A 22,097-nucleotide genomic window follows, 5' to 3' on the forward strand; every position below is an offset into this window, starting at 1 on the left:
TTTAAGAAATTATACATATGTGAATATGTTCATCAAATTCATATTAAAATTTCTTTAAGATGATATTGATAAAATACATATTAGCTGTACAATTAATACATCTTGGGTTCTGTGTTGAGAAGTTTCTGACTAACCTTTCACTAACCATGTTCTTGCTACTATTCAAACATCTTAGAAACAGCAGCTATGCAAACAGGTCATTGACTCCTGAATTTGCTTTATTACAAAACATTGTCATTAAACATTGACATGCAAATATGAATATTTAATATTTGCTTTTACTATCTCCATTAGATCAGAAGTTCAGTGTGGTAATTTAGTGCATTTGCCTTGTGCAACTCCAGTTATATTTTAACTCAAGGATTTCTCTTCTTAGATATCAGGATAAGCGTTGACACAGGGGACACACTCTAAACAGAAGACTTTGATGACTCAGGATGTCTGTGAAGTGGATGTCTGTTCTGCTGATCCTGCAGATGGGTTGTTACTTAAGATCTGGGAACTGTGGGAAGGTGTTGGTATGGCCAATGGAATACAGTCACTGGATGAATCTAAAGACAATACTGGATGAACTTGTACAGAGGGGACATGAAGTGACAGTTCTGAGATCTTCAGTTTCCATCTTTCTTGATCCCCAGAAATCACCTGGTCTGAAGTTTGAGAATTTTCCTACGTCTATCAGTAAAGATGATTTTGACAAGGTTTTCACAATGCTTGTTGATGTATGGACTTATGAGATACCAAGAGATTTGTGTTTATCCTTCTCTCCTTTGCTACAATACATGTTTGAGGAATATTCTAATAGCTATCTAAAGATTTGCAAAGACACAGTTTCAAACAATCAACTTATGACAAAACTACAGAGATCCAAGTTTGATGTCCTTGTCTCAGATCCCGTTGCTCCCTGTGGGGAGCTGATAGCTGAACTTCTCCAGATCCCTTTTCTCTACAGTCTTCGAGGCACTCCTGGCTATACAATGGAAAAGTACAGTGGGAAATTTCTAGTCCCTCCCTCCTATGTACCTATAATTTTGTCAGGATTAGGAGGTCAAATGACATTCATGGAGAGGGTAAAAAATATGATGTGTATGTTGTATTTTGACTTTTGGTTCCAGACATTTAGCGAAAAGAAATGGAGTCAGTTTTACAGTGAAACATTGGGTAAGTTATGTTTCTTCTCAGTAGCTCAATGACCTAATTTTCACAAGTATTTAAATCTATAGTCATGTCCATGAAGTGCAAAATTAAGTGACCTTTTATAGATGATCAAATGTGATATGATGCTAGCTTCCAAATCCACTGTAAATCTCATAATATTGATCAAAAAGAAGCAGGTTATCAGACCTGATACAGGACATTCTGCTGAAATATAGAGCTGCAAAGAGAAGCAAGTAGACTTTTCTTAAGTGATCCTTTACTCATTTTACTGGAATTTTTAATCTATTTTAATAAGTCACTAGCTAGTTAACCAAATCATAACTAATGTATATTAAAGAATGAAATATTTTACACTTTCAATATGTATATAATATTGAAGAAATTATTTTCTCTTGCATAGGCAACCGTCTTTATTTAAAACTAAACTGTGGGTTCTGAAAATATAACCAAAAGGTTAAGAGTTTTTTTCTGTTGATTTTGAGTACATGAGTTCTTTCTAGCACCCGCCCAGGTCCAGTGTCTTAAAATTGCCTGTAAGTTTCACTTCAGGGGAACTGCTGCACTTTTATGGTATCTGCCGATTTCTGAATAAACTTAGTATATATTCATGTAGACACACGTATACATAAATAAAAAATCTAAATTATAAAATATTTCTTCTGTATTTTCTAAAGAATTCCTTTACTCTTAAAGATACTATGTTAGTTCACAGACTTAAAAGTGGAACTGGGGTTTCTATCAAAACCATACTTTTGATTGTGTACTTTCCTAACATCCATCTTTTTTTAAACACTATGGAAGCATGAATACACATATACAAGGTCTGTATTTTTTAAAGTCCTGTTTTTTTTTTCCTCTTAAAAAATATTTCATTGGTTAGACTGGCAAAAATTTATATTCTTATAATTCCTGAAAATATTGTGATTGATTTATAAGATAATCACCATTAAATTTCTTAATATGAAACAAAGATAGAAGCAATAACCAGGAAATTCAGCAATTCATAAACTTTACAGCTCCTTTAGCAAAACAAGGAAGAAGGAATGGCTACAAACTACAAGGACCCAGGGGAAGTCTGGCCATGGACTTTTGGATCTGTAATGTGTGTCTATAGTTGACTGTTCCTTTTAAAAGTGTAGAGAGGAGAAAAATGTGTGCTCTCTAAATAATGGCTTAGAAAGTATTCAATAACTATTTCAAGTTAATGTAGAAACATTAGTTTTTACAGTTTGCTTTAAAAAAAACCTAAACTGACATTTATGTAATTATGTGAGCAACAAATCATTACACTGTAAATTATGTGGCATATCAATAAACACTGGCTTCTAAATTCACATGTTCCATATCAAGCATATTTTCTTCCATCATTTAAGGAAATATATTTTATATTCAAATGACAATCATTCAACTTTTCTCCTTCTCACTTGCTCATTTCTCCTTCTAGGAAGGCCCACTACCTTAACTGAGACAATAGGCAAAGCAGAAATGTGGCTCATTAGATCCTACTGGGATTTGGAGTTTCCTCGCCCAACCTTACCAAATGTTGACTATGTTGGAGGTCTCCACTGCAAACCTGCTAAATCCTTGCCAAAGGTAAATATATTCTTTAGATCTCTTTCTTATTTGATTTCATTTCTGGTGAACGTGATTCTACAGCTTTCATTAGATTTGTCTCCCAGGGATAGAGATATATAGGAAGGTGACTTAAGCATCCTGCTAAGGAGGAGGTGAATAAACTCAGGAAAGAATGTGATGGACCTGGGAAATATTACTATCAGTGAAGTAAGTTTGGTCAGTTAGGGTACTTAGGTGGCTAGCAATTGGGTAAAAGTCCTTTCCTAGCAATTATGAGGATGTATGTTTGAATCACAACACCCAGGTAAAAAGTTGGGTGTCCCAGCACAGTGCAATGACATTAGCACTGAGGTTGCAGAAACAGGCTGATACTGAGAGCTTGCTGGCCACTAGTCTGTTAAAAAAAATGATAGGTTTTGTGCTCATTGTGAGACAGTATTAAAACCTATGTTGAAGATTAGTAGAGCAAGATGTCAGATTTTAACTTTTGGCATCTATGTGCTAAACAAAGCCAAGGAATCTCCCCAGCAACCCTGACACATACACAAACATACCTACACATATAAGCACACACAGGGTCAGAGACACATAAACACACAGACACATATGTGCAAACACATACACAAGCACACACACATGTCCACACACGTATACACAAACACACATTCGCAAACAAGCCCACACACATATAAACACATGCCAAGAGACAGAGAAGTTAAGTCAGTTAAACTCATCAATAAAAAAATGTTCATCACCAAAAGTTATGGTTAACAAATATCCTAAGGAGTTGTTTGATATCTGAACAAACAGATGAGACATACTTCTCTCCAACCAGTAAATTTTGGATAATAGCTTTAAAAATATCCTATTCATACACAATATTAGAAAATTAGTACATCCTGTGTGTTTATCATGCAGTTATTCTTGTTCCACAAATATTCAAAAAATTTTACTAATCATGGTAGGAAGTTTGTGAAAATAACCACAGTGTACATACTATAACATGAATATTATTTTATCAAACACTAGTTAATAATATTAAATCAGCCATTAAAGGAGAAAAAGAAAATATCAAGGGAAAAAATAACAACCATTTCTGTAAGCAGAAACTTTATAAATGAAATGACAATTTTTGAATGCTTATAGAATATGCTTACACTCCTGAGTTTTAATTTTGCCAGAGGAAAATATTTAGAATATCACTTGGACAATGTGTGAGTATAGTTTGTGTGGATAACTGCGAAATTTAAAGTCTTTGATATTTTCCTGTTGGCCTTTGGTATGTTTTAACACCACTATACTAAATATTCTATAAACACTTCAATTTTTATTCCCTTAGTTCTTTCATAAATGTTTCATAAGTGATTATTCTACAACTGTATTTTGTCATGAAGAAAATTCTCTTCACAGGAAATGGAAGACTTTGTCCAGACCTCTGGAGAGCATGGTGTTGTGGTGTTTTCTCTGGGGTCAATGGTCAGCAACATGTCAGAAGACAAAGCCAATGAAATTGCATGGGCCCTTGCCCAGATTCCACAAAAGGTGAGGGGAAGCATTCCATGGGAGGTGACTCTATACTAAGTCTGTGAACGTCCTTGAAAGGTCTGATTATAGAAATGATTGTGTGAAAGGTAAAGTTTTAAGGAAGCTCTAATTTCCTTTAGCCAAATAGATATCCACAACAGATAGTTCAATAGTGCAGAAGGTGTTTTTGACTGAGAGTGAGTTGTATACAAACACAGTGATCAAAGTGAGAACATTCTGAAATGCTGGCATGATGATGACATTGCTATCAAGAGCATGTAGACATAGTCAGATTCTTCAGAGTCACTTGTTCTATTTGTTCTATTTGTTGACTACTTAAAGTCACTGCATACATTAGATTTTCAGGGTGAGTTATTTTGTATTTAGCATTTCTATCAGAATAACAGTAAGCAGGTGTTGAAAAAGTTTGAAATGCAGCATGACTCTGCATCCTAATTTTGGAATAGGTCTATTCAGTGTACAGTTGAGAGGGCCATTTGAAGGAGAGGAGCCTAGGCTTACCAACTGTAAATCAAAGTACATTTTTTGTTAATTGAAAGAAAATGCAAAAAAAGAAAAAAGTCTATTTTTTGGTTGGCCTGCCAGTATTTGTAGGAGAAATATCCAAAGAAAAATCAGAGAAAGGTGCTTCCCTCACAGTGATGTCTGCATCGTAAAAGATGAAACTCCCCACTCTGCTCTTAACCAGTCAGAGTGAAAGTCCTAACACACAAGGAATAAACAGGGAACTTGTGTCTATGACACTACACAATATACAAATGCCTCTCATAATTTAAAATCAAATAATATAATTCTTCCATTAGTACTCAGGGTATGTTAGTCAGGAGGGTACCTCAGGTAGGGATTGAAGGATGAATGGAAAACCAGGCAGCCAGGTCAACATTGCATATTAAATATGAACCTTAGCAATTTGTCCAAAGTTTGAACCTAACAAATCTAAGCCCAAACAAGGGAAGGCCTCCCTCATGGGCTCTAAATTATTTGCTGCATAGTATTAACACTTAATAGGGGATTTTGTCAATCCAATAATATTAAAATGAGATCCTTTATGGTTGAATGAAGAAACAGAAAAGATAAAATGTATCTTATTATGGGGATGAATATGTATAGTAAAAACTCTTTTTTACAAATGCAAAACTATTAAATGCCAACAATAGCTGTCTTTAGGTCAACCAGCCTGTAAAGCTTCCATTGGACACATGTGGAATTAAAGTTTTATATGTCAATCAACCATCTACATTTACTAGATTATTTTTTTAATTACAAAACCAGGAGAATTCCAGAGAGAAGGGGGACTCTATGTGCCGTTTTTCACTGTTCTCTGACGACCTTGTGAAGATCCCATATCTTTTCCTTAGAAACAGGATATCGAGATGTCCAGAGAGGGTCAATAGGTATTTATATAATTTATGACTTCTGTGAAACATTAACTCATACTTACGTCCCCATGTATTTGGAAATATAGGCCCCACAATCTCTTGCATCTGTTTTCCTAGTGTTTTTCATTTTTGACAACCCAAACTTTCATTAGAATTTTGATTGTGGAGAACGGATATCATTAGATGTGGGAATATAGATCTGTGCATGAGTCTCTTGTAGAAAGCCTCTTTACCAGAGTTAATCAGAATATGAGTAACACAAGGCTGGAGGATTTCCTTTATGTCTTGTAATATTGTAGCATCCTCTTTAATCTTTTAGAACTCATAGTTCCCAACTTTATTAGGGTTGAATTTACCCCCCCAAAACAAGCCATCCAGGAGTCCATTATTCAAAGGTTATAATAGAAACATCAGTCTCATCATAACAAAATAATACTGTAAACATTTTTCCATTTACTTTTAAGTCCAATGATGGTTTATCATTTTCCTTTAGTAAGGTTCTTAAATCTACATATTCTTACTTGTACTGAGTCCTTGCTCACAAAGCATGTTTCTTTGTGAAAGGCAATATAGTCATTAGTAATAACTGCAGTTTTCCTTCTGGTTAAACGACCAATTAGTAGGCACTGTATTCGTGACTGCAGTTTCCCCTGTTAAATCTTCATCACTGCATCACTATGATTGCATTCAAGGATAAATTACTGAAACGTAATAAAAGTCCAACATCTATTTTTGTAATGCATAGAATTTTATACCAGCTAATTTTGCTCTTTGTTTGTAGATTCCTACATTCTAAAGTAAATTAACTTCGGATAATCTAGAACATTTTCTATCTCTCTTTGAGGCATGATTAATCGTTAGCAATCTTTATCAACATTAACAAAAGCTAAGTGTTTTAATAATAGCACTCGAATTTATTCCGATTTTGCTAAATTTTCAACAGCGTCTTTCAGTTTCTCTATGAAACCAGCCATAGGGCAGAGAGGGACTTTGTATTTTTAATACATCCCTAGGCCTGAAGTCAGATTTCATATCAGCTAAATTCAGGAAGCCATTGCTACATCCCTAATGTGGGAGAAGATGTCAAAAGCATATTATGCAGTTGATTATCTATTGATACCAATCTATCAATCTCTGTCAGATTTCATATGTGATATTTAAGATTACCCCAGTCCTAGCACAAGAACTTTTTATGGGCTTTCTCTGCAAACCAACTTGCCACTGAAGAAGTCTGAAAGGGCTAAGAACCATTTTGGCAAATATATGGAAGTCATTCAGAAAGCGTTGTGCATTATTGTTTCAATCAAAAAGATTCATAACTACATGGAGCAGTAGATCCACAGAAAACACAAGCCTTCTTAAAATCTTTTATTTTATCCATGTCTACCCCATGCTAAAAACTTTTATTTTGTTGAAATTTCACTGAAACACAAAGCTGAGCTCATGAGGCCAGCGAGGAATTGGGAAATTAATTTCTTTTCCTGCCATAGCCTACCATGTCTAGGTTGCAAACTTAGCTTTTTCATAAGCTCAAGGAAATTCTCGTCAAAAAGTCGAAAGAATGCAAGATTAGGTTGTTTATCAGGTTCTTTACCCTGCTTCAGAAGTGCCTTTAGGCAATACAGGAAACATTTTTAAAGTAGACTCCAAAAAGTGAGATGAGGGAGACATCACCCGCACAGTTGACAGTGGTGCTATATTTACTTTGATATTACCTACATTGGGAAATTTTCCTCAATTTTCATTCACACCTAATTTTAGGATGTTATCAGTGAGTTTATATTTATGCAAGGAATTAGTCATTTCTTCCTCATGATTAATCACCTCCTTATCTTCATTTAATATTTTATAATAGTTAAAATCAATGCCTAAGGGACTCAAATTGAATGGGGATCTCTTCCCCTTATTTATTTGCCTTTCCAATATTCATTCAACTCTGCCAGTTATTTCTTCATCTAAAGCACTTTCTCCTGGAAACTTGGGATTATAATCATAAGCAATAATTAACTCTAATCAGAAAATCAGACAATGTACAATCTGAGTGTTTAGAAAGATCATATGAGCAAAAATCACATGAGTTGAAGTTGTATACGATCAATATGACAAGCCATGTGTGACAAAAAAAAGTTTTTCCATAGAGTCTTGCTTAGGTTTTCATTGTTATGAAGAGACAACATGATCATGGAATCTATAATAAAAATACACTTAAATGTTGTAGCTCATTTAACCATTATCATCATGAAGGGAAGTATGGTACCATGCAGGCAAAAATAGTGCTGGACCTGAACATGTTACATCTTGCAGGGAAAAGGAAGCTCCCGGTTTGTATTTAACAAAGATAAGCCTGAGGATTCGCCTCCCTCACAAGCTCTAAAACCTTTCCTGCATAGAATAGACACAAAATAGAGAATTACGTCAAGCCTTGAAAGTAATAAATAGATAAACCAGACTGTAAAAATCACATTGGCCACATGGTGGTAATAACATTTCATAAGTCATTCAATCATCTCTATTTGCCAGATTATTATTTAATCATAAAATCAGGAGAATTTCAGAAAGAAAAAGAGGTCTCTATGTGCCTATTCTCCACTGTCCTCTGTAGACCTTGTAAAAGCTTATATATTTTCTTTAGAAACAGATCAGACAGTGTCACTAGATTTTATTTAATTATGACTCTTATGAAAAACCCAAGTCATGTTTATATTCTTGTCCGCCTGGGAAATATAGGTTTCATAATTCCTTGTAACTCTTCTTAGTCCTTACATTTTCAATAACTCAATATTTTCATTAGCAATTCTGATTGTGAAGTCGACTGAAAGTTACACTGATATAAACTTGAAGCAAAGAGATCTCAAAGCCTACCCCATAGTGAAATACTTAATCAAGCAAGGCCACATCTCCTGGTATTGCCATTCCCTTAGCGGGCCATTTTCTATTAAACCACAACAGAAACTCACAAATGGCAGTTTATACTTTATCTGAAAGACAATAGCAAGCAGTAGTGGTTAACCAGAAATAGATCCACTCTATCTGTTATACCTAGAGGGAGGGTAAAACACACTTACCAAAAAAAAAAAATTAGCCTTTTGAAGAAATTGAAGTCACAAGACTCTTGTCTTGTTTTCTAAGAGTGCTCTCTCAAGTACTCAGAATTCTGCTCATATGACTCCATTCATGGATCGTGTTTCAGAACTACACTATGCAAAATTACTCTTTGGAAGGGCCAGATGATTCCATGTTTTTATTAGTCAACACATTGGCATTGTATCAAAGAACTCCAGACCAAGGAAAATTGTGGATCAGAAATATTTGTCATGAATAAATAATCAAAGCCTAAAAACTTGAAATTCAATGAAAATGACATAGAACAAGTGAATAAAAGAAAACCCACAAAAGTATTGAAAATATAACACTGTTAAAAGTAGACTATTAGAACTGTCAAAATATGTTCATATAATTATGTGTTATTAATAATGTGCCACTCTTCTCTGAGATTGAATTATATCACCATGGGAGTATATTAAATATTTTCATGCATCATTAGCTATCTCATTTGTCTAAAAATCTCTGCTTAGAAAAATGATGATTATGTTCAGCCTGCCTGAATGTAAAAATAAGCACAGACTCTGCTGTCACAATCTTCTCCTCAGTCTCTCTAGAGTTCTCAATATTTACCCTTTCTCATGTCCTCATCCACTTGTATGGTAGGTATTTACCTATGTCATATTTAAATATAAAAACATCTATTTTTAGAATTTCTGTTTTGGCATCATTTCTCCCATTTTGTTATTCCTACAAACCCTCTCATATTCATTCTTTTTGCTCTCTTTCAAATTCATAGCATCATTTTTATGAAGGCTGTTACATACATATATACATATTATATATATATATACATATATGCATATTATATATATATATTTCTAAATATAATTTATTTAGTCTCTTTAATGCTAAATTTGGCTCCAGCAATAAGCATGATCTAATTTTTAACAGGTTCTTTGGAGATTTGAGGGCAAACCACCAGACACCTTAGGACCCAATACCAGAGTTTACAAATGGCTCCCCCAGAATGACCTTCTAGGTAAGACTCTCAGAACAAACATATCCTAGTTAACTTCAAAATCCTTTATATTACACTTAGTGAATGTATTATTTATTTAAGATAACAAGTTCTGGTATGCAGTTGGTCACTTTTAATACTCATTTTCTCTTAGCTACCATGTACCCCATGTGTTCATCTGTAAATTAGAATTTCATAATTCAACTCTCAAGTCCAAAGCAATTCTGCAAAATATCTCTCTGCAAATTTAGTTTGTTCTCACTCTGAGAGAAGAAAATATTTCACCAAGGTTCACATAGCTTTTCTTGGGATGAAAAGTGAGGGGAATGAGAAGCTGTGTGTTGAACTAAATTAATAAATTGAATTAAGTAAAATTAATTTTCATGTAGAAAATCCCCTTTCAGTTCCTGATAGTGAACATTTCTATTTCATGTCTAAGACTGCTAATTAATCTCAATCTGAATTCATCTTATTTTAGGTCATCCAAAAACCAAAGCCTTTGTAACTCATGGTGGAGCCAACGGAATTTATGAGGCGATCCATTTTGGAATCCCTATGATTGGCATTCCTTTGTTTGGAGATCAACATGATAACATTGCCTACATAGTAGCCAAAGGAGCAGCTATTTCATTAGATTTCAGAACAATGACAAGGTCAGATTTGCTCAATGCACTGGAGACCGTCATAGGTAATCCTTTGTAAGTATACTTTTTAAAATGTATATATGTTGGTATTTGTTTATCATTAATTATGATTCTCACTGAAGGCCAAAGGAGCATGAATTATCCTGAAGGCAAAAATAATGGAAGATACATAGACAAATCAGGATATGATTCAGTGTCAAAGGTATTTTTTTCATTTTTTGTTATTACTTTTTATTTCCATGTGGTGCTTTATATTTCTTTTCTATGTAAATTATATATTTCTTCAATGTGTAATCCTTCTACTTAATCCTCCGAACAGCTTGTCCAACAGGCATATGCCACCAGCTATGGACAATTTTTATTTTCAATTTTTTTTGTAAAGTAATTGTTCAGACTTTAAAGGATAGTATAAAACTTTAACAGCCAGTAAGTAAAGTGAAATAAAATATTGAAGGGGAGAGCCATTTATTTGTTCCTTGCCACCTAGACCTGAAATACTCACATGGATACTATATCAATGAAATCACTGCTTGGCACATTATCTCTAGCTTTTTATTGGCTAACTCAAGCATCTTAATTTAATCCATTACTGTTAATCTGAATATCACAACATGGCAGTGGCTTAAAGGCAAAGTTTCAGCACATGTGTCTCCAGAGTCAGTTCCATGACATTTCTTTGACTCCACCTTTTTCCTCCCATGCTACAGGGCAAGCCAATTTCCTATTCATTAACCAATAAAAGCAACAGACAGAAAGAAGGACCTCCAACACCATTTTCCCTTTTCTATTTAAACAAAAAGGAAGGCTTTCACATAGTAAAATTGCATTTAATAATACAGTCATCAAGCAAGAATTATAGTAGTGTAGGAGGTCCTTCTGTTTATGTGTCACTTTCATTGGCTAATCAACAAAGAAACTTCGTGGCCTGATAGGACAGATCTTAAGTAAGCAGAGAAGACCAAACTGAATGTTGGTTAAAAGGGCAAAGTGGCAGAAGTCAGAGATCCCCTGCCTGAGACAGATGCTGGTTAGAATTTCCCAGTAAGCCACAGTCTTGTGACAACACACATATTAATAGAAATGGGTTCAAATAAGATGCAAGAATTAGCCAGTAGGAAATTAGAGCTAATGGGTCAAGCAGTAATTTGATGATTACAGTGTCTGTATGATTATTTCAAGTGTAAGCTAGCTGGGCAGTCGGGACAGAACAAAGTGATCCCTTCTCCCACCATTCCCCCTTTTCTGTTTAAACAAAAAGAGAGGCTTTAACATAGTAAAATTACATTCAATAAAACAGCTCTTAAGCAAGAATTATAGTTACAATTTTTATACCTACTTTATGTTTTATCATGACTAAGGAAAATTATAGTTATAAATTCTTCAACTCCATCAAAGACTTCAGAAGGATATGACATTGTCTAAGTAAATAGGAAGTTCAATGTAAGTAATTTCTAAAACTGTAGAATTGAAGGGACTTCTTGCTTCCTGATAGTCACCCAAGGTTCCTCTGTATTGTTGGGGCATCTTTGGCCTACAAGCTCATAGTACCCAGCACACTTTGTCATGAAGCAGGAAACCTTAAAGATACTTCTGCCTATATTGTCAATTTGCCAGTAGCATTATTCTGTGTCCTGCAGAATGTCTGGCAGACTCTTTCATGTAGCAGCAACCCCAAAGAATCATCTCATCTTTAGGCAAGTTCAGCAGTCATTTCTCTGCAGATCCTGCAAGTCTGTTTATGTGGCCATGCAAGAGCAGTTTCTTGCCCAATTGACTAATTTACTTCATAAGCAGCCTCCTTGATGCCCATCTTCTTGAAGTAGCTTGTGCTGCCAGGTGCAGAGGTGTCTCATTATCATGAAAAGTCCCAATTTCTTAAAATATTTAAATGTCATTTTTTGAAGGTCTCTGAAAGATTTGAAGAATACCTAAATGAAATCTCTCTATATATATCTAGAAAACCTAACATGACTACAAGCTTGACTATTATAGTTGACAATTAACCTATATTTCTTACTTATACATTACATTATTAAATGTACAACACAATCACACAATACCCTAATCCAGAGCAGAATTATACATATAATTAGATTGACCTTAGTTTGCATCAATAAACCAAGATCCATACAAATGAAAATCTCTATACCATATCCCTCTTTAAATATAAAAACAAATTTATAAATAATATTTAGGAATTTGAGTATAGTTTTTCTCTGAACTGCTTCTTGCTGTTTATTGGACAAAGTATTTTTTGAGCAGTATTCAAGGCAACCTTTCAGGGGGTCTTTATCCATCAACAACACCAGTCTGGAAGCAATCCATAGATTCTCAACCTTCGTGGAAACAAGAGAAGAACTTCTTTTCTAAGGCAACACATCCTAAAACTCAAATTTGCAAATTGTGATACTTTTATAATATACATGCTGGTTTAGATTAGTAGCCCATACAATGAAATGTCTCTGTACTTAGCTCCTTTAGAGTCAAAAAACTCAAAGAAAACACAATAATTTTCTATTATCTTTATGTGGCTTATTTTTCTTGCTCCTTTTATTCTATGACTGTCTATTCTGTCTCTTTAAAGACTTTGTTTTTTATATGATTTCCTTATTTACAACTCTCTATACACCTTTCTTTCTCTCTCCCTAGGCTACGTACATTTATCCAACACTGTGACCCATTTAGACATCTTTTATTTCTGAATCTGTCCTATTTTGTATCTATAATTTTTTACTGTTCAGGAGTGCTTCTTAAGTTGCTCAGTGCTTCTTAAACTTAAACTGTACCATTACTGTGGTATATTTGGTACTATCTGCTTGCCTGTCCTGTCTAAAACTCAAGTAATTTATATAGAAGTAACTGCTTGCTTGGTACAGTCCAGCATGGCAGAGCTGTTTGCTGCCTCTGAGGCCATGCCCATAGCCCCATTCTCAGGCACACTGTCAGTCCATGCTGCCATTAAGCAAGTTGCAACAGTATGATCACAAACCCTATCCAAATATCTGTCTCCCAAAAGAGTTAGAGATCACACTGCCAGCAAGACCAGAGAGCTGGCATTTCAAAATGGTTACAACTGAATCAGAAAATATTCTCATAAGGGAGCTACAATACACTGCCAGCAAACAGCAAGAAGTTGTGTTAAACTCTGTATTATTGTGTATAGAATTCCTTTTCAAGCTTCCTCACATTTTACATGGATTTTAGTCCACCACACTGACCCCAATTTGTTGGAGGGGAGAGCCACTTGTTGGTTCCCAGCTGTCTAGACCCAAAATAATCACACAGAAAGTGTATTAATTAAATCACTTCTTGGCCCATTCACTCTAGTTTCTTATTGGCTAACTCTTATTAATTTAACCAATTTCTCTTGACCTATATCTTACCACGAGGTCATTGCCTACCAACAAAGTTTCAGCACATCTATTTCCAGTAGTTTCATGGCATCTCTCTGACTCCACCTTCCTTCTCCCATCATATAGCCTAGCCTTCCCCACCTAATTATTTTTTTCCCTGCCATAGGATCAGAAGGTTTATACATTAACCATTATAAGCAACGCATAGACAGAAGGAACTCCCATACCATTTCCCATTGTTCAGATATAGACATGCTGAAACATTGCTGGTAAGCCACTGCCACATAGTGATATAAAGATTAATAGAAATAGGTTAAATTAATATGTAAGAGTTAGCCAATAAGAAGCTAGAGCTGATGGGACAAATAGTGATTTAATTAATTCAGTTTCTGTGTGATTATTTCAGGTTTAAGCTAGCTAAGTGACCAGGTACCAACAAACAGCCCTCCTTGCAACAATAAAATGATAGAGGTGGTACCAGATATTGTACACCTAGAAGCCACAAAAAAATATTGCAACAGAGAAATTAAATGTTATAAAAGAGATAGATAACATTTATGAAAGTTGTAATACATCAAAATAGCATAGATATTAATATAAAAGTAAGTGTATGGTTGGATATTTAAATATGCAACCTGTTTTAGGATAAATTTAAATAATGAAGACTTATTACTATGAAACAAGTGAAAATGTTGATAATTATTTTTCTTTGATAAAAAAAGCCATTTGGAATCTCTTTCCAAAAGGGCGATATTAGAAAAAGAATATTTCTTTCTGACTTTTAGCATTACTTCAGTGCCTTTAAAAATTTCATGTGAAATTAGGACCAGAGTGAAATTTACCTCTTTTCCTTTTAACATGTCTACTGGTGTCATCCTTATTCAGATCTTTTGGAAGAAGCTGCTTGTTTGTTCCCAGTCACTCAGACTCAAAATAACCAATCAGAAATGATATTAATTACAACACTGCTATTCCTATTAGCTTATGCACATTTTTGCTAGCTCTTATATCTTAAATTAACCCATTTCTATTAATCTGTGTATCGCCATGTGCTTTTGGCCTACCAGTAAAAGCCTGCTATTGATCTCCTCCTGGGGTTTCATGATTTCTTTCTGACTCCACCTTCTTTGTCCCATAATGCAGCTTAGTTTTACCTGCTTAGCTCTGTTCAGCCCTGTCTTGGGCCCAAGTCACTTCTTTATTAACCAGTCTTATTCACTGGATACTGTGATTATACTATGTAATTATTTTTAGTGTTCACACAGAAAGATGCACATCAAGTACTTGTTTAGGGACTTATTTTCGTGAGAACAAATATAGATGTCCTACTTATTCAGATTTTGTTAGGGTCCGATGTTTTTGAGAATGACTACAGATGTTCTACTTAATCAGATTTTGTTAAGGACATATATTGTTGAGAAGAGTATAAATGTTCTACTTATTCAGATCTTGTTAGGGACCTATGTTTTTGAGAATGAGTATAGGTTTCATACTTATTCTAATTTTGTTAGGGACCTATGTTGTTAAAAAGACTATAGGTGTCATCATTATTATGATCTTGTTTAGGTACACATGTTGTTGAGACTTAGATGAATGTAGTTTATCAAAGAAACAACTTGCAGTAGTTCCCTCAGGCTTTTAAAATCTTTCAATCCTCTCTACTGTTTTATACCACAAAAGCTAGTTTTCAGGTAGGGGGATGTCAAGTCAGTTCCAGCTGAGAGGTCTCTGGACTCTGCTTCTGAATTGAATGCTCATTCAGCAATAGAAACTTACCTTCCACCTTTGGAGAATAAGCACAACCAATAGGCTCCATGTTTAGGGAGTCTCTTTGACAGACTTGGTCAATCTCTTAAAAAGATGATTTCTCTTTTTTGGTAGTAAGTTTTGTGTAAAGTGTTCTTTGACTCTTGAATTCAACACCATCAGTACAGAAGAGAAAAAGATCATTAAAATTACATATGTATATTTATACATAAAATTGTATGTGTTTGGGGAGAATTTAATAAATTATTAATAGCAAAAATTTTTATGGCCTTTTCTGGTGTCTTTATTGGTACTTTATTACTATCTGCATTTCTTTTGTATTAACCTTCCTCTCCTAAACTAAGGAGTTTCCCCTCGTCTCATTTCCTAATCAGATAAGTTACAAATTAAATTTTAAGCAAGAGTAACATGCATACTAAGAAATGATGATTATTTAATGAGAATAAATTCATAATTCTCTCATTTTGCTTTGTAAATAAAAAGACAGTAAGTTACCATTATTACATTTGCTACTTTTGCTGCATTAATCTGACATCAGAGATGATGACTTGTCTTTATAACCCTTCTCCTTTATATGTTCATCAATAACTATTTCAGCATGAGAATCAAGTACACCTTGTACTTGATCTTCTGTGTGAAATTTTTACAACTCATACTACTAAAATTACAATGTTACTGAAGACGAATATCAACAGTAAGACTCAAAATTAGGCTTGAAAGATGGTTCTGTGGATTAGGGAAGGTCTACACCAGCAGCGGACCAGAGTTCTGTTCCCAACATTTACATCAGTTGCAAACATCTGTAACTCTAACTCCAGCAGATCTCATTACAAACACACACACACACACACACACACACACACACACACACACACACAAACACATACACACAAAGTTTACTCACTTTAAATACATACTCTCTCACACATGTATTTAAAAGTAATAGCAAAAATTTATTGTGATTATACTTAACAATAAGAATAATAAAAGTAATAAAAATTCAATACAGTAACAGAGTTGAAAATTATTCTTCCTATTAATTTTATCAAATATTTGATGACTTTAATTAGAAAATCATAAAAGCACTGAGAAGCAGCTATTAGAGCTAATTAATAAGAACCAAAACACATTTGTAATTAAAACAACTAATCATTGACAGATGTACCATAAAAATCTCATTTGCAGATGATATGATAGTGTACATGAGTGAACCCAAAAACTCTACCAAAGAACTCCTACAGCTGATAAACACCTTTAGTAATGTTGCCACATTGATACAAGATCAACCCCAAAAAATCGGTTGTCCTCCTATACACAAAGGATAAAGAAGCAGAGAGGGAAATCAGAGAAACATCACCTTTCACGATAGTCACAAATAGCATAAAATATCTTGGGGTAACTCTAACCAAGGAAGTGAAAGACCTATTTGACAAGAACTTTAAGTCTCTGAAGAAAGAAATTGAGGAGGAAACCAGAAAATGGAAAGATCTCCCTTGCTCTTAGATTGGGAGGATCAACATAGTAAAAATGGCAATTCTACCAAAAGCAATCTATAGAATCAATGCAATCCCCGTCAAAATCCCATCAAACTTCTTCACAAACCTTGAGAGAACAATAATCAAGTTTATATGGCAAAACAAAAAACCCAGGATAGCCAAAACAATCTTATACAATAAAAATTTCATTTTAATCTTTATCAAATTTACACAGACATGCACCACCGTGAGGATTCGAGAGTGATTCGACTTCTACTTATACATCCTGAAACTAGTACACATTTTGTACACAAAAATTGCTAATATTTGCTTATGGATAACTGAGGCCTTATAAAGTCAATATCTCATTTTGATTTATTTTGTATTTAAGTCTTTTTTTTATTTTTGAGACAGGGTTTCTCTGTAGTTTTTGGTGCCTGTCCTGGAACTAGCTCTTGTAGACCAGGCTGGCCTCGAACTCACAGAGATCTGCCTGCCTCTGCCTCCCAAGTGCTGGGATTAAAGGCGTGCGCCACCACCGCCCAGCTGTATTTAAGTCTTAGCTGTGTCTAAATTCTACTTTAGGAATGTTTGATCTTTATTATTTTTCTTTTGAAATGCCTAATATTGCATGCTCAATGAACTCAGACATGCCTCTGAACATGAAACAAAATATATTTTCCAAATGTATGGTGTGATTATCTTTAATGTTTACACAAAATTTACACATGTGCATTTTTCAAATGTAAGTTAATGTCTGTTTTCCTTCTATCAGCTATAAAAAGAATGTTATGTGGTTGTCAACCATTCACCATGATCAGCCCATGAAACCCCTGGACAGAGCCATCTTCTGGATTGAGTTTGTCATGCGCCACAAACGGGCCAAGCACCTGAGGCCACTTGCACATAACCTCACCTGGTACCAGTACCACTCTCTGGATGTGATTGGATTCCTACTGGCCTGTGTGGCAGCCATGGCTTTTCTTTCCATACAATCCTTCTTATTCATTTATCGAAAGTTTGCAACAACGGGAAATAAAATGAAGAGTGATTAGAGAAGGCATATGAACTACATTTCAGCATCATTCTAGTTTATGAACAGCCTTCTCAAAATTCACTGATTACTCTATCAAAGCATATCTTCATTAGAGTGGAAGGAAGAAATAATGAAATAATGGCAAACCAATCCCACACCAATTATGTTTTAAGGGGGTATTTATTTTGGGTGGTAAAACTTACATACACCATAAACTGTCAGGAAGGGAGCCTAGTCACTGGAGCTGGAGTCAGAAGCAGGAACCAGAACCAAGCGCTGGAACCAAGAGGCCTGAGCCCAGATCTGCGGCTCTTTTTAAAAGAGAAATATACCACACCCCAGTGGCCTGGTATTTCAGCAGTTATTGGCTGATGGAGCGGAAAGCGCTCTCACAGCACCATGGGCTCGTGCTTCAGCGACTATTGGCTGAAGGAGCGGAAGATACTTCTGCAGTACCTCCCCCTTTTGTTTAAGTAAGAGAGTTCTAAGCCTACTACGAAATTATATACAGTAAGTACAAACCTACACAATTATAAACAGTAAGTACAAATATCCTATTCTAACTTGCTAAAGTCTTGTATAATAAGTAACTTGGCCAAGTCATGAGAGGAAAGTAGCTACATTTATCTAGTCTTCAACCCCATAGAAGATCCGAGAAGGGAAAAAATGTTACCTGAGTAATTAGGAAGTGCAATAAAAGAACTTCCAAAACATGTAACAAATCACAGAGACAACTGGCTACCTGGGCAATCACCAAAGACCTGTTTGCAGCATTGAAGCAACCAATTTTGACTAAGGCCTAGAATAACTGACAGATTATTTTTAACAGGCAAGAGATTTTTCAAATCCATCTTACCCTGTCTTGGCAAGATTTAACAGTTCTGTTTATCCATTTCCGGATTTTATCCATTTCCTGATTTTAACAGGCAAGAGATTTTTCAAAACCATCTTACCCTGTCTTGGCAAGATTTGACAGTTCTGTTTATCCATCTCCAGATACCATGTATTTGTCAGTAGTTGAGGTATGGGCAGTTCCTTACCCAGAGGCCAGTTTTGTCAAGAAGACAAGCTCCAAGTGGAGTGTCTTTGGTGCTCAACAATCTCTCGGGAATAGGTCGGTGTTGCCAGGAGTGATTGTGTCTCACTGCACAGAACTCTAAGATTAAATTAAGTGCCATTTTCTACAGCTCTTCGAAGAGGTTGAAGACTATTTATATATAATCTCTATGTATCTAAAGAACCTAATTAGTCTAACCATAAATATGACAGACATAGATGACTATTGATCTACAATTCTAGCTTAAAGACTGAGAGAATAAACAACTGTGCAATAAATGAGAACAATGACCTCCAAATGTAAACAATAAATATCAATACATAAACAATATATGAGTATCTTAATCAGAGGTAGAAATGTACACTGCAATATGGTATACATATATCAATACATAAAAATGTTTTAAACAGGTAGAAGCATGCATACATACAATATTCAATATATGCCAATGTAATTATCTATAAACAATATCTCACAAATACCATTTTTATCTATCCAATTACCCCCCTTTTTTCCCAAAAGATCCCTGAACTTATAAAATTCCTTTCCCAACTCTCAACCATATACTAATTATAATCAATCCCTAAATATTGTTCCTAAACCTGAGGACAAACTTTGCTGAGAGAGGGGACATCATCCTCTAGAATTACTTCCAGCAGTCATGGGGGTAAGGTTCTTTCTGGAGGATCCTGTGAAAGTAAAATGATGGTTAAATTTCAAGATCAATGTCTTTTAAAATTGCAAACAGTCTCTGAGTATTTTGTGGAGGTCTGGCCAGAATGTTGTTCAAGATGTGCATCATTTCAGCTAACCAAGTTGGAATCATCTGTGCAGCTGATACCCGGAACAGGACTTGTAGGAACACTATCAGTATCATGGCATCATATCAACCGAGTGGAGTTGTTGTTATGGGGGTCCCATCTTCTTCCTGGAGACTTCAAAAGTCAGTGCACGAAAAACTCATTGTTCATTGTGGAAAACTTAAACATTAATTATATAGACATATACAAACATATATTCAATGAAAGGTATGATAGACATATTCAATGAAAAGTATGATAGATATGAAGAAAAGCAAAGATGTTTTCTAAACTCATATTTCTTTCTGTCTCATATCATGGCTCTTGACATAAGACAGAAACTCCAGAAACTCTGGGTTTTTCTCTTAACAACAGGCTTGGAATTAGAGAGGGACTGAGCCAAGAGTCCAACTTCAAAACCAGCTCTATAAATTCAGAAATATGATTTAGTATATTCCAGAGCTTCATACTCACAGAACCTATCCAGTTTTCTTGATAATCCATATTGGGTAGTTATTTTTCCATCTGTCAGTATTCAAACATCCAGGGTCCTTTGAATTTTTCAAAGACGAGTGTTTTCCTGTGGAGACAAGAACAGAACCCTGCCCCCATTTTATGTTTTTCTTACCACCGATATGGTCATCATCATTGTAGATGTTGTCATTTCTCCTTTCCAAGAGGTTTCTTCTCTTCAGATCTAACCTTTATTAATTTTGATGGTATCCACAATTTTTCTTCTCCTGTGGAAACAAGAGCAAAACCCCTTCCCCAACACAGCACATCACCTAGCTTCCACTGTGAGGTCAGCACATCCTTGAAATAAATTGGTTGATTTATTTCAACCAATTGATTGGAAAAGTCAGTAGACTTTTCCAATATCCAATGTCTTTCTGCAGCCATTGTCCCCTTCTCATTAGCATTGAGAAAATTCAAGGTTAATAAAGCATTATGTAACCTATTCCTGGGGGTATTTTCCACCCCTTTCTATTTGTTCAACATATCTTTTATAGTTTTATTTGATCTTTCTATAACTGGTTGACCTGTAGGATTGTATGGTATACCTGTAACATGCTTAATATTATAATAAGCAAAAAATCGTGTCATTTTCCTAGAAACATATGCTGGACCATTATCCGTCTTTATCTGCGTAGGTATACCCATGATGGCCATAACTTCTAATAAATGAGTGATTACTGAATCAGCTTTTTCTGCGCTTAAAGCAGTTGCCCACTGAAAGCCTGAATAAGTGTCAATGGTGTGATGTACATATTTTAATTTTCCAAATTCTGGAAAGTGGAACACATCTATCTGCCAAATTTCATTCCTTTTAATACCCTTTGGATTATTCCCTGCAGGCAATGGTGTTTGGTTATAAAAAGAGCAAGTAGGGCATTTCTTTACAATCTCCTTAGCTTGTTGCCATATAATGGAAAACTCTTTTTTCAAGCCTTTGCTATTGACATGATGCTTTTTATGAAATTCAGATGCCTGCAGCACACTACCAATCAATAATTGATCAATATCTGCATAACCTTGTGCTAGAGGACCTGGCAGACCCGTATGGGATCGGATATGTGTTATATACATAGGGCAGAGCCTGTTCCTAATCATGTCTTGTACCTGGATAAACAATGAGATCAGTTCTGTATCATCAGGTATAAATTCAGAAGTTTCAATATGCAAAATAACTCTTTCTGTATATGGTGAGTCAGTAATTATATTAAGAGGTTCTTTAAAATCCCTAAGCACCATAAGGATGACATATAATTCTGCCTTCTGGACAGAATCATAAGGACTTTGTTCCACTTTATTCAATTCTTCTGATTTGTAACCTGCTTTTCCTGATTTATTAGCATCGGTATAAAATGTACAGACTCCGGTTATTGGAGCATTACAGACAATTCGAGGGAGGATTCAAGAAGTTCTCTTTATAAAGTTAAGTCTCTTGCTTTTTGGGTAATTGTTATTGATTTCTCCCAAAAAATTAGCACAAGCTCTTTGCCATGGTTCATTGTCTTCCCATAACTTTTTTATTTCATCAATAGTGAAAGGCACTATAATTTCTGCTGGGTCTATACCTGCTAGTTGACGAAGTCTCAGTTCACCTTTTATAATTAATTCAGAGACCTTTTCTACATACGTTTTCAATTTTTTACTTGATTTGTGTGGTAAATAGATCAATTCTAAAATAGTATCTTCCCTCTGCATTAAAATTCCTGTTGGAGAAATTCTAGAAGGCAATATG

General features: G+C 34.9%; 1 protein-coding gene across 2 annotated transcripts; it reads left to right on the forward strand.

Annotated features, from left to right (window-relative positions):
• Positions 1 to 376: 376 nt before the first annotated feature.
• Positions 377 to 21,050, forward strand: LOC125402935 (UDP-glucuronosyltransferase 2B17-like). Of its 2 annotated transcripts, XM_087908912.1 has the most exons (7): positions 377 to 1,161; positions 2,603 to 2,751; positions 4,144 to 4,275; positions 9,654 to 9,741; positions 10,199 to 10,408; positions 10,487 to 10,566; positions 17,735 to 17,873. In XM_087908912.1, the coding sequence occupies exons 1-7, from the start codon at positions 438 to 440 to the stop codon at positions 17,738 to 17,740; spliced, it is 1,389 nt and encodes a 462-aa protein (XP_087765038.1). In that variant the 5' UTR covers positions 377 to 437; the 3' UTR covers positions 17,741 to 17,873. The 2 variants fall into 2 exon arrangements, with proteins under 2 accessions (XP_087765038.1, XP_085547811.2); XM_085691685.2 differs by lacking the exon at positions 10,487 to 10,566 and having other exon boundaries at positions 378 to 1,161; positions 10,199 to 10,418; positions 17,735 to 21,050.
• The last annotated feature ends 1,047 nt before the right edge of the window (positions 21,051 to 22,097 follow it).

This window comes from Myodes glareolus, chromosome 8, assembly GCF_982192425.1.
Source record: "Myodes glareolus chromosome 8, mMyoGla1.1, whole genome shotgun sequence".
NCBI lineage: Eukaryota > Metazoa > Chordata > Mammalia > Rodentia > Cricetidae > Myodes > Myodes glareolus.

What these genes read in the sequence shown, in the direction of transcription:
- LOC125402935 (XM_085691685.2), top strand. Translation starts at nt 438, where the DNA reads ATGTCTGTGAAGTGGATGTCTGTTCTGCTGATCCTGCAGATGGGTTGT. An exon ending in CTGCTAAATCCTTGCCAAAG is followed by an intron (nt 2,752 to 4,143) that starts GTAAATATATTC and finishes TTCTCTTCACAG; the next exon opens with GAAATGGAAGACTTTGTCCA. An exon ending in ACCGTCATAGGTAATCCTTT is followed by an intron (nt 10,419 to 17,734) that starts GTAAGTATACTT and finishes TCCTTCTATCAG; the next exon opens with CTATAAAAAGAATGTTATGT.